This window comes from Salvelinus fontinalis, chromosome 4 (assembly GCF_029448725.1).
Source record: "Salvelinus fontinalis isolate EN_2023a chromosome 4, ASM2944872v1, whole genome shotgun sequence".
Taxonomy (NCBI): Eukaryota; Metazoa; Chordata; class Actinopteri; order Salmoniformes; family Salmonidae; genus Salvelinus; species Salvelinus fontinalis.
This window is the reverse complement of record NC_074668.1, coordinates 77576739-77590753: the sequence shown is the minus strand read 5'-3', so window position 1 is coordinate 77590753 and position 14015 is coordinate 77576739. Positions and strand designations below refer to the sequence as shown.

Here is a 14015-nt window from a genome sequence, read left to right as displayed (position 1 = left end):
AGGTAGCACAACAGAGCTCTGGGCTGGTCCCATCCTACTCTCCCATGATGCCAGTTAGGTAGCACAACAGAGATCTGGGCTGGTCCCATCCTACTCTCCCATGCTGCCAGTTAGGTAGCACAACAGAGGTCTGGGCTGGTCCCATCCTACTCTCCCATGCTGCCAGTTAGGTAGCACAGAGGTCTGGTGCTCTTTTCCAGCTCAGTTCAGATGAAGGGGGATGCCTTTCCTCACTGATTTCTTAATGCAGGATCACACCACACAGGAGGAAAACAGAATAGATGGAGGTGAATTGCAAAGCACAGAGGGGGAGGGGAAGGCCAGGTGAGAGAAAGGGGGAGGATAGGAGAAGGTAAAGGGCGAGAGAGGGACTGGGGGAGGGATTCCATACATCCACCTCATCAGCACATTTGAGAGGGGAGGGAGGGGGTCCTACCTTCTAAACGGTAATGTTCATCACTGATCCCCTCTGCACACGCCTTGTCCAACACATCCTGGAGAAAGAGGAACAGAGACACATTTATTGTAGTGCATTTGTCACAGACCATGCACAACAAATATATATTCCACAGATTTAGCTACAGTTTATTTCCATGTTTGTAGAGGAAGTAGAGAGGAAGAGTACAGTCACCATATAAACAAAGTATTCTAGATAGACACTGGAGATCTACATTAGAGCCGCCAATACATCCTGGCATGGCTAAATCCAAATGACAGTATTCAGCTCTATATATTTAGAGCTTGTTTGTGAGATGAAGCTGAGCAGAACCATAAAGTTAGAGAAGACAGTACTGTAATTGAAGAATCTAAACAGAGTGAGCGTATGACTGACTGCCACTGATACACAGTACTGGAGTTAGTCAAAGAACGGTCTCAATCACTGGTCACAATTACACTCTTCCTGTGGGGAATCCTGTGGGGTTGTCTGTGAGGTTATTTTCATGACGGGGTCTATCGTCATTGGGGGTAGCGATACGCTGGTGGGATTCAGTCCACCCGACCCGTGCCCCTCTCCTCTCCTGGCAGCCGTGTCTGTGAGTGCATACCAATAGGACTGCGTGATATGTGAGCACAGGGCTTAACCATGCAAAATGCCAACTCAGGTGTCTGTGGCATGACAGTCATCTGGCCCAATAACCATTACACACACACACCCCTGAGAGTTCTCGTTCGCACACACACCCCTGATCTGAGAGTTCTCGTTTGCACACACACCCCTGATCTGAGAGTTCTCGTTTGCACACACACCCCTGATCTGAGAGTTCTCGTTTGCACACACACCCCTGATCTGAGAGTTCTCGTTTGCACACACACCCCTGATCTGAGAGTTCTCGTTTGCACACACACCCCTGATCTGAGAGTTCTCGTTTGCACACACACCCCTGATCTGAGAGTTCTCGTTTGCACACACACCCCTGATCTGAGAGTTCTCGTTTGCACACACACCCCTGATCTGAGAGTTCTCGTTTGCACACACACCCCTGATCTGAGAGTTCTCGTTTGCACACACACCCCTGATCTGAGAGTTCTCGTTTGCACACACACCCCTGATCTGAGAGTTCTCTTTCACACACCCCTGATCTGAGAGTTCTCTTTCACACACCCCTGATCTGAGAGTTCTCTTTCACACACCCCTGATCTGAGAGTTCTCTTTCACACACCCCTGATCTGAGAGTTCTCTTTCACACACCCCTGATCTGAGAGTTCTCTTTCACACACCCCTGATCTGAGAGTTCTCTTTCACACACCCCTGATCTGAGAGTTCTCTTTCACACACCCCTGATCTGAGAGTTCTCTTTCACACACCCCTGATCTGAGAGTTCTCTTTCACACACCCCTGATCTGAGAGTTCTCTTTCACACACCCCTGATCTGAGAGTTCTCTTTCACACACCCCTGATCTGAGAGTTCTCTTTCACACACCCCTGATCTGAGAGTTCTCTTTCACACACCCCTGATCTGAGAGTTCTCTTTCACACACCCCTGATCTGAGAGTTCTCTTTCACACACCCCTGATCTGAGAGTTCTCTTTCACACACCCCTGATCTGAGAGTTCTCTTTCACACACCCCTGATCTGAGAGTTCTCTTTCACACACACACATCAGAAAAAGCTCTCTCTCTGGCATTGACATATATACTACTGAAAACACTCTCATACCGTACGCCTACACAGATATACACCCAGAGACATAGTAACTACATGATAAACACAGCACTCAAATCAAAAACCACTAAAACAACACCTGAGCTGCTTGATCTAGTCTATGTGGAGCTACTAGCTCTCAGTGTCTCTCCCCCCTCTCTGTATCACCCCCCCCCCCCCCCCCCCTCTGTATCGCCCCCCCCCTCTCTGTATCGCTCTCTCAGTGTCTCTCCCCTCTCTCTGTATCGCCCCCCCCCTCTCTGTATCGCCCCCCCCCTCTCTGTATCGCTCTCTCAGTGTCTCTCCCCTCTCTCTGTATCGCCCCCCCCTCTCTGTATCGCTCCCCCCCTCTCTGTATCGCTCTCTCAGTGTCTCTCCCCTTCTCTGTATCGCTCCCCTCCTCTCTGTATCGCCCCCCCCCTCTCTGTATCGCCCCCCCCCCCCTCTCTGTATCGCTCTCTCAGTGTCTCTCCCCTCTCTGTATCCCCCCCCCCCTCTCTGTATCGCTCCCCCCCCCTCTCTGTATCGCTCTCTCAGTGTCTCTCCCCCCTCTCTGTATCGCCCCCCCCCTCTCTCTGTATCGCCCCCCCCCCTCTCTGTATTGCTCTCTCAGTGTCTCCCCCCTCTCTGTATCGCCCCCCCCCCTCTCTGTATCGCTCTCTCAGTCTCTCCCCTCTCTGTATCGCTCCCCCCTCTCTGTATCGCTCTCTCAGTGTCTCTCCCCTCTGTGTTAAAGAGGGGGATTTATGAGAGTGAGAAGATGTAGGAGGGATTTGGGTTTAATCCAGTAGAGAGGTAGAGTTCAGCTGGTGTGATCCTAGCCCAGTCAGCCTAGTAGAGCAGCTCTGCAGTGTACCCAGTGGGGTGGCCCCTCAGGAGGAGTGTACACCACATCACTGACTGACTGACTGACTAAAGCACACTAAATATGGAGTAGGGTGCCAGTTGGGAAACAGCTTGACTGAGGCTGTCTGAATCATTAAAACCTCCTCAGGATGTAGCCAGGTTCCTCTCTCTCCCTCTGAGCTGAAACCTTACCAGCCTGCTATTTAAACTAGGCCTGACCCAGACGAATTTGGTCAGGCCCAAAAGAAGCCAGCCCAGGAGATAAAAATCAGACACCGACTGTGTGGAAAGATTGAGAGTGGAGATCGAGATAGGAGGGGAGTGGGTGGTGGGGAGGTGGGACGGTGGGGAGAGAGTTATATGAAGCGGTGTTGTGTTGCTGCTTAGGCGCTCAGCCCCTGCTTTGCCTTTGAGAGGCAGCCAGCAGAGCAGTCTGCAGCAGACAGGGTAAGTAACAGGAGAGGCTCTCCATGTGTACGCTGCTTTAAAAGATATCCCTGTCCAACAAGAACACACTCAGAGACCTGAATATCTCAACGCTGCTGAAATCCTGCTGCCAGCACACATCTGTAACGCATTTCTGAATGCCTTGTATTTACAGATCCTCAGCGGGGGGCTCTGAATGTAGTACAGATTAAACTGTATTGTGTAGCGCGTGTGTGTGTATGTGTGTGAGTGTGAGAGACAGACGGAGACAGAGAGAGAGAAAGAGCTGCAGTCAGATGGCTGTCCCTGAGTGGCGTCAGAACTATCTCTGCAGGTCAGGCAGAGTTCTGCAGGTCAGAGGAGGGCGGCTCTGGAGCGCCAGCTGACAACTTAATTGTCAGTAGTACTGCAGCCAGCATTGGCACCACAGCCACAGAGCTCCAGGTCTACAGTACTCTTCACAATTAAGGTCCAGGCCTGTACAGTAACTCCAGCCCAGGACCCAGCCCAGGCCACAGCCTCCTTCCATAAACCCCGCCCCCAGACAAATCACCCCTCAATCAACATTCTTCCAGCCTCTCTCACCAGGGTTAATGCTCTGAAATCAAACAATGAAGGCGGCTGGGTTTTAGTTACAATGAGCAACATCCCTCCAACCAAACTCTCAAAGCACACACACACTCTCTCTCTCTATCACACACGCACAGTATTGAGTCAAGCACATTTTCTGTTTTTGATTAATGACACAAAATGGAGGGATTAGCCAAGAACATGAGAACAGGAGAAAGAGGAATGTGCTAATTGGTTGTTGTCTGTGTTGATGGATGGCAACAGTATTAGTATGCTGGGGTTACTCTGGGATCTGCTCTTGGCATCTCTGCTTAATGTTTTTATACATTCAGTAAAACCCCCAGATTATTTTTTTCAGTGCTCTCACTCCCTCTCTCGCCCCCCTCTCATTTCTCTCACTCACTCCCTCGCTCTCGTTTCTTTCTCTCACTCCCTCGCTCTCGTTTCTTTCTCTCACTCCCTCGCTCTCGTTTCTTTCTCTCACTCCCTCGCTCTCATTTCTTTCTCTCACTCCCTCTCCCTCCCTCTCGTTTCTCTCTCCCGCCCACTCTTGTTTCTCTCTCTCTCCACCTTGTTTCTCTCTCACTCCATTGTTTATCTCTCTCTCACTCCATTGTTTATCTCTCTCTCACTCCATTGTTTATCTCTCTCTCACTCCATTGTTTATCTCTCTCACTCCATTGTTTCTCTCTCTCTCACTCCATTGTTTCTCTCTCTCTCACTCCATTGTTTCTCTCTCTCTCACTCCATTGTTTCTCTCTCTCTCACTCCATTGTTTCTCTCTCTCTCACTCCATTGTTTCTCTCTCTCTCACTCCATTGTTTCTCTCTCTCTCACTCCATTGTTTCTCTCTCTCTCACTCCATTGTTTCTCTCTCTCTCACTCCATTGTTTCTCTCTCTCTCACTCCATTGTTTCTCTCTCTCTCACTCCATTGTTTCTCTCTCTCTCACTCCATTGTTTCTCTCTCTCTCACTCCATTGTTTCTCTCTCTCTCACTCCATTGTTCCTCTCTCACTCCATTGTTCCTCTCTCTCACGCCATTGTTCCTCTCTCTCTCACGCCATTGTTCCTCTCTCTCACGCCATTGTTCCTCTCTCTCACGCCATTGTTCCCCTCTCTCACGCCATTGTTCCTCTCTCTCACGCCATTGTTCCTCTCTCTCACGCCATTGTTCCTCTCTCTCACGCCATTGTTCCTCTCTCTCACTCTCTCCCTTGTTTCTCTCCCTCCATCTCCCTCCCCTCTCCCTCCCCTGCCTCTCACTCCATCTCCCCCCTCCCCTCCATCTCCCTCCATCTCCACCCCCCGTCACACTCCATCCCCCTCACACTCCGCCCCTCACACTCCACACCCCACCCCATCTCCCCCCTCCATCTCCCTTCCCTCTCTTTCAGTGAGGCTCAGGTCCTCACCAGGCAGGCAGAGGGCTGGATCAGCTTTTTTCAGCGCTATGAGAATGAAGTTTAATCCCCTGAACCTCACTTCTGACTCTGGTGGTGACACACTGAGCACTCCATTGTCTTCAGCGCCTCCCTGCCACCTCAGCATCTCCATTTAGATCAATGGAGGACCTGGCCCAGGCCCGCACCCCTCAGGCCCTCACCCTTCTCTACTGTGGGACTGACTGCTCTTTTCTTCCTTGGGACCCCACAGCTCCCACGTTTGAGGATTAGGGAATGGGGATACTGACTAGTGACCTCTGTCCTCTTTAAGGGGGTTCTAAAAAAGGTTTAGGACTTGTTTTTGTTCATTGATGGATTCTTGGCTGGCTCAATAGATTTCACACAGGATGCTTACTGATTTTTTTAAATTCACACTTCAAAGTTGTTTCATCCTCTCAGCTTCAGGGCCAATGTGGGCTTCAATACACAAGTGACGTTATCAAAGAAGAATGTATACTATTCTTAAAATGTTCTTCAGTGATAGCATCTTTTGTTCAGTCAACCTTTATTCTTTATCTTCAATGACCGTGTTTTACACTGGCTATAAGCATGGTAATGAGCTGACCTTAAAAGAGCCATCCATCTTGACCTGTCGTGTCATGCCAATGAGCCAATCACAGGCCTGCCTGGTGACCTTTGTCCTATGTGGGGTCAAGGGTCACAATAGGAGTGCAGCTTAAGGCAAACAGAGTCAGGGACAAGGCCAAGAGCTGCACCACTTTGATCATCTCAAGTAGACCTCAATGAACACTGCATCTTCCTGGATCTTTCATACCTTCAGTAACCGTCTTCCATACTATATATGCTAATCAAATGTGCTTCCCTGGTCTAACTCTATAGAACAAAACAAAAAAGTGAAGGCCCAGCTGCTCATTTGAGAAATAGTTGAGGAGAATGAATTGCTCAGATGAACATTGCGTGATACTGTACGTGTAAAGGTCTTTCGGCTTTTTTTCCTGTGTGTTCACGACTGGTGTTATGGAGTGTTTATGAAGGTTTTACGAAGACTACAGTGAAGTGTCACTTTCCCAGCTCTGCAGAACGTATTTGGGTGCTACGCCAGAGCTTCAGAGTATCATGAAAGGCTGTAAGCAAATGAACAAGCCTCTTTCCTCCAACGCTTGGAACCACCAAAAACAATTTTCCAGACATGATGTTTAATGTTCTGTGGAAACCAAAGTTTAAAGCATTTTGCTTTCAACAGGAGCCAGACCCTTCAGAGCGTCTTCTCTTCTGGGCTTGGAGGATGGAGGATTGTATGGCCCCAGTGTGTTTTAAAGTTGTTAAAGCCCCTTCACAGAAAGTGATTTATTCCTAGAGCAGCATAAGACAGGAACACAGTGTGACTGTGCTGCATTACAGCATCCCAGCTAGCTACACCAGTAGTGGACAGGTTGCCCGCTCCGTCTACTAGGGTTGTTTGATTTGGCCTTTGAATCAAAATGGCGGACCAACGGCAATGAAACACATTAATATGGATATGAATAAGGGAAAATAAAGGAAAACCCAGATTTACGTATTTACAAATAATAATATTTTTAAGAACTAACATTGGTTATATTGAGAGTTTAAGTGAGCCAAGAGAGCCAAGGCACCACTGACTGCAGGGGTGAAAAGCAAATCATAGACTGACTGAAGTTTGGCAAGTTAGGGCATGAGGTTGCCATGGGGGCCCGCCAGCTTTACCCAGGCACTGTGTTCACAGACAGACTGGGCCGTGTGTGTGTGTGTGTGTGTGTGTGTGTGTGTGTGTGTGTGTGTGTGTGTGTGTGTGTGTGTGTGTGTAATTACATGTGCGTGTGTGTTTATGTGTGTGACCGTGTGGTTGCGAGCGCATTCAGTGTTTGAGTGCGTGTGTAACTACCATATGTGTGTTCACGTGTGTAAGTGTGGGGTTGTGGAAAGTCCTACAAGGCCCTGGTCTCTACGCTGTCTACCTCCACCCAACACAGGCGGCTGACAATTTAAGCGGGCGGCCGACGACAGCTCCACCTGAACGTGAGCCAGCCAGCCAGGGCGCAGGGCTCGGTGGAGGCCTCGGGAGCAGTGTTGGGTTGGAGCAGTGTTACTAGTTACTGGCACTTCTTCAAAACCCAGGAAAAATCTCATTATGAGACTGAAGCGTTGGGTTGGGTGCCTCCCGCTGCTCTCTGCTCTCCTCTCCCAGGCAGTGCAGGAACTGGAGAACACCTTCAGGTCTTACACTGGAGCAAGACAGGCCCACGATGCCGAGCAGGGAGGGAAACACATGGATGGCCATTTAGGGAACGTGAGGAAGACAACAGAGCGAGGAAGAAAAACAGAGCGAGGAAGAAAAACAGAGCGAGGAAGACAAGAGAGGGATGAGGGAATGGTTGGTGGCCATGTCGTTCTGGTTCTGTGTCAGTTAGGCCTGCTTGGTCCTTTTGACAGAGAGACACAGAGGATCACAGCCCATAGGCCTCACCCAAAACCAAGAGGAAATGTAACCTTTATTTAACTAGGTAAGTCAGTTAACCTGTTGGGGATGGGGGCGCTGTTTAGACTATTTATGCTAATGTGGCTAATTTTTTAAACGGCTTCCCACAAAATCCTTGATCGTACAATATGCATATTATTATTATTATTGGATAGAAAACAGTCTATAGTTTCTATAGGAGTTGAAATTTTGTCTCTAAGTGGAACAGAGCCCATTCTACAGCAATTTCCCTGACATGGAGTCAGATTTGAGAAACGTTGGCCACTTTTCTGAAGTCATTTAAACGGGCACTGTCGTTGCTATGACTATACGGACACTTCTTACGTCTTCCCCTGGATGCCTTTACGTGATGACGATTCCAACGGGCTCGATTGCTCGTTCACAGGCCCTACAAATGAAAAAAACCTTTAGCTAGCAAGTCTTTTCTTGCTGCGTAACGCGCGTGGAAGACACCGACCCTCTCCTGTTCCAAGCGTTAGTTTAGCCTGTTATATTTCTCCGGTCATCTTTTCACTCGTTATAGGAGTTACAAACATCACAAAGTAGTTAATTTAAAGCGTTTTATAGCAATTTATATCCGTTTAGTGCGATTTTGGGACATTTATTTTTGCAACGATGTGAAAAGTTGGGCACGCTTTTCAGTTCATCCCGAACGTAGTTGACATTTCCACATGGCAAGAGGACAGCTTTCCACCAAAAGACGATTTCTCCCAAGAAAGGATCCTTTGCCCAAGATACTGATGGAAGAACAGCTCAAGGTAGGACATTTTTATTATGATAAATCGTGTTTCTGTCGAAACATTTTAGTGGCTTAGGACGCCATGTTTTTTGACGTAGCTTCGCTTGGCGCAAACTGTATTGAAAAGTAAGGATAAATTAAAAAATGTAATAACGCAATTGTATTAAGAATTAAATTGTCTATCAATCCCTGTCCACCCTATATTTTTTAGTCACGTTTATGAGTATTTATGTATAAGAGTAGATCACTGTCTAAGTGGCGCAAGGACGTTTTCTTTACCAGCTTGTCTACATTTCACATTGTCTAACCATGATTTTGGTGGCTAAATATAAACATTTTCGATCAAACTGTATATGCATGTTGTAATGTGATGTTACAGGAGTGTCATCGGAAGAATTCTGAGAAGGTTAGTGAAAAAATTAATATCTTTTGGCGATGTTGACTTTTATCGCTCACTTTGGCTAGAATCAATGCTGGGCTGCTAATTGCTATGTGCTAAGCTAATATAACGATTTATTGTGTTTTCGCTGTAAGACACTTAGAAAATCTGAAATATTGTCTGTATTCACAGGATCTGTGTCTTTCGATTCGTGTATGCTGTGTATTTTTACGAAATGTTTGATGATTAGTAGTTAGGTAAACACGTTGCTCATTGTAATTATTCTAGTCCATTTGTGATGGTGGGTGCAATTGTAAACTATGCCATATACCTGAAATATGCACTTTTTTCTAACAAAACCTATCCCATACCATAAATATGTTATCAGACTGTCATCTAATGAGTTTTTTTGTTGGTTAGGGGCTATAAATATCTTAGTTTAGCCGAATTGGTGATGGCTACTGGTGTTGGTGGACAAATAAAAGATGGTGGATTATGCTAATGTGTTTTTAGGTAATAGATGTACATCTTTACATATTGTGTCTTCCCTGTAAAACATTTTAAAAATCGGAAATGTTGACTGGATTCATAAGATCTGTGTCTTTCATTAGCTGTATTGGACTTTAATGTGTGAAAGTTAAATATTTAAAAAAAATATTTTTTTTGAATTTCGCGGCACTGGTTTTTCAGTGGGGGGGGGGGGGGTGTGCCGCTAGCGCCACGCTGATCCTAGACAGGTTAAGAACAAATTCTTATTTACAACGATGGCCTACACCGGCCAAACCCAGACGACGCTGGGCAAATTGTGCGCCGCCCTATGGGACTCCAAATCATGGCCGGTTGTGATACAGCCTGGATTCGAACCAGGATGTCTGTAGTGACACCTCTAGCACTGGGATGCAGTGCCTTAGACTGCTGCACCATTCAGGAGCCCAGGTTTTAAAAAAGGAAAGGGGTTTTAAGTGTAAAAATTGTCCGGGTGATATCGGTCTACAACAACTAAGCTCCTCTCAGCCATGGCCACATGTCAGAGACAGGGTTATGAATAACCTAGAAAACCACACCATTGCTAACATCTGAAATAAATAATTAAATATATATATAAATAAATAAAATTCATAAATGAAAGAAATCAACTAAAACTGCTTGTTTTTAAAGCCAAGACATTGCCGAACTAAAACAACAAAAAGTATATTGGTTTTAGGGCTGAAAATGAGCTTAAGGTGTAGTGTTACAGGAGCAGGACCTCTTGAGAGGAAATGCCCATCCCCTCTCCGCCCCCAACAGAGTAAGCTGAGACACTCCGGAGGCTGGTTCAAAGGTTTGGGTCTGGTGCTGTGACTATATCCTTGAGAAGGGGGATCTGGATCAGAGAGGTAAAAGTGCAATGACCCTTTTAATTGTGTAGTACTGTTTTCAAAAACAGAAAGCATCAGACACCAGACAGCAGCTTAGAACTAGGTTGAAAACTGAGTCAAATGGGGTGGAACTACATGGACTTGTCCAATAATAAATGCAAATTTGTGTTTTCTGTTGCCATAATGAACATGACCCAAGACTCAGCTTCAGTTCTTCATGTGAACTGCTCCTCCTCCTCACTTGTCACTACCCGACATTTAACAGCCACAGTCAGACTGGGCGGCACGTACCGACAAAACACGACGTTTTGAAATGGTTCCAAGATAGAAAGTGTTGTTGTGAGGTAGTGAACGGAGCACTGCCTCTAAGCATGGCTTCGATAAGGATCGGTTTGCACACATGAAATTAAGATCTCAGATAATCATATACCGTAGCGAACCTGGCAGGAGACAAAGACACATCTACCACGGAGGAGAAAGCAGAGAGACAATTATTGTGCAACACATCTTTTAGATCAACAGCCATCTCTGTGTGCGTGTGTGCGCGTGTTGAGTAAACATAATGTAGGTGTCTGCATGTAGAACTATGAGCCAGAACCAGAGAGACCTGTTCTGTTGTTCAACTGTGAAGAGCCTATCCTCTCGGGCCAAAACATCTGATGCTACTTTGAGGTATTTCTTTGGTTCCCTCAAATCATAGATACTTGGACGGACTCCAACATCATAGATCTTTATTATGCATAACTGCATAAAAGCAGAGGAGAGGCCGTTTGACATGCCAAGAAAAGAGACATATCTGTTTTCTTTTACAATGCTATTTGATACACAACTGAACGTTTTTCGCTGAGATCAAAGCATGTCAAGGCAATCCGAGGTTTGATCTTGAGGTTCTTTTCAACTTGTGAGCCAAGTCCAGCCTGATCAGAAAAAACCCTCTTCAAGGAAACAAAGAATGTTTCCTTGAACTCTAACTGGACCATAACAACTCACTGACTGAACTCCAGGTTGCCAGTTTGAAACCCCATGCCAGACGGTCGGAGGATAACGGTGGCTAATTGGACGCTTCTGAAGGAGCAGAGGACCAGACACCTTCATTGCAGTCGGCGATGTTACGGTGCAGACTCTGCGGCCCCACACCTGACACTGCTCACTCACAGCACACCCACTTGTCTTCCCTTCCTGCCTGTGACCCAGGAAGGAAATTATTGCCACAGGCTGGGGATTCGTCAGCAGTCAGTCAGCCAGTCAGGTTGGAGGAAGCTGCCTTATGATGTGTATGGTATGCAGTGAGCAGCACCAGGGCTCTGTGATGGCTACGCTGGGCTGGTTAGGAGAGGTGGAGAGGCCTGGAAGGATGCATGCCAGTGGGCTTACCATCTTATCTCTAGTTAACTGGACAGGTCACACACACACAGCTCTCAACACTGGGAAGGGAGAAAAAGCCCTGTGATTGGAGGAGCTGTGGTGTCCAACTTCATGGATTCATGCTGGTATGTTTAGTGACATTTGGTGTCTGTGCAGACCAACTGCATAATATAACATTGCTGAATGTGATGCCTTTGGATCCCAGATTTAACTCATGGGCCTGGAGAGAGAAAATTGTGTGTGCGTGTGTGCATGAGCGTTGGCATGCCTGCTTGCATGTGTGCCCGTCTGCGTGAATCCAGCTCTGTTGACAGCCCCCCAGAAGACTCCTCCTCTAATGACTGGCTCTTATAGTGTGATTGTACACGACCTGCCCACCATTCATTTTCACCAAGTCAGATTAACATTGCAAACATTGCTGGTCACATTACCTCATCCACATCAAAGGCTTCCCCCTAAAAGGCTCAGTAGAATATTAGTGGAGATTTACAGCCCTCATTTCTGTACTTCAGAAACATGCTGATCTCCCTCCTTCCCTCTTCGTGGTTCATGTGTGAAGATAGCCAACGCTTTAATGACCCATTTACAAAACCTTTACACCTGCAAAGATAATATTTTACAGCTCTGCTAGCTTGCTAACCCCTTGGGCAACACACGCCACTGTAACCTGCCTGTTTCTCAAGGCATAAAGCAAGGTATTTATTAGGGCTTTGAAAAATATGTAACCACAGCAATTAGATTTTATCAGGCTGTTTATCAAACGAGTGTCTCAGAGAGGAGAAAATGGCTGCTTGATCAAGGGTCTTTAAAGCTCATGTTATTCTGTGGTTGGTTTCCCCCAGCCCAGCAGCAGAGAAGGGGTTCATGGAGATACAGTAGATAGACCATATGAACGCCAGGTGGACTTCTCTCTCTCTCAATTCAATGGGCTTTATTGGCATGGGAAACATATGTTTACATTGCCAAAGCATGTGAAATAGATGAACAGTAAACATTACACAAACATGTCAAAGGAACAGAGACAATTCAAATGTCATTATGGCTATGTACAATGTTGTAACGATGTGCAAATAGTACAAAAGGGAAGATAAATAAACATAAATATGGGTTGTATTTACAATGGTGTTTGTTCTTCACGCTCTCTCTCGAACACATTCTCCGCCAGCCAGCCCAGCCACTATGATGAACCCTCTCTGGGAGAAAGCCTCCATTCCCAGGGGGAGCCAGGATTGGAGGCCGCTTGTCACTTGGCCTTGATTTACAGGTGGCCCAGTCTGCCAAGAGTAGCAAATCACTATGTTATAGCCCTTGTCTTTGAATGCAGAGTGAAGTGAAGCACATTTCTAAAGAATGGAAGAGATGAGGGGAGAGGATAGGAGCCGTATAGGCAGCAGAGAAAGTGTTACACCTACATCTCTGTCTGAGGGCCTGGGCGGTTAAAACTGCAATCACATAGCTCTCACCTCCACACAAGAAATTATGGAGCTCTTTGGAACCATCTAGCTATAGTGCCAAGAAGCAGCAGAAAGCGAGAGCTGTATGCGTTCCAGAGGGCTTGACACAGTGTGTCTATGAAGTCTGGGTAATTAGTTGAAGTATCATGAGTTGGTTTAGGAGACGGTGCTGTAGGGGTATGTGTGGGTTCAGACACTGGTTCAGAATGTGGGAGGGGGGGGGTCTATAGCCCTCAGGGGAAGTAGAAAGTGACAGGCACTTCAGCCTCTTACCACAGACAGAGCACTGGGGAGATATCCAGCTAAACACACCTCTGTTCTCTATCTTGTCAGGAAATGACATCTGGGCCTACATCTGCTCTGACTGCCCTTCTTTCAATGTCCCAAGCCATTATCTAAAGGGACCATTCACAGCCACTTCCAGATAGCTGTGTCTTGTTTTTAAACCTAGGACAAAGGTGGAATAAGGTTTAGGTGAACACTTTTCTAAGGTTGACAAGAGAAGGAACCCAGAGACCTGAAAGACAGTCACCACACCTTAGACCACACAGACTTTATTGGAGCCTATATGAGGACTTTTTCAACCCAGTCCAGACACCCTCCCTAGTCCACATCATATGTAACTACGTAAAAACAATCTCACATGTTCAACTTTAAAAACTTTACACAAACATTCTTTCTAATTACAGACAACTTCTCAACTTAGCAAATAAACACAGGGGCAGAAATAACCACTTCCAACTCCAGAGAGCACTCTGGTGCCAGTGGCAGGTTTAAGGGTTTCTAGTCATAGCTCTAACCAGAACTAGTGGTCAGGGTTAGCTGTCAGTTGG

General features: G+C 46.6%; 1 protein-coding gene across 1 annotated transcript in view; it reads right to left on the bottom strand.

Moving 5' to 3' along the window:
• LOC129854464 (protein naked cuticle homolog 1-like) overlaps positions 1-14015 on the bottom strand; it is a 46511-nt gene that overhangs the window by 16228 nt on the left and 16268 nt on the right. The window contains exon 4 of the mRNA XM_055921530.1: positions 437-494. Within this exon, the coding sequence (XP_055777505.1) occupies positions 437-494 (58 nt within the window). The remainder of the gene's footprint in view (positions 1-436; positions 495-14015) is intronic.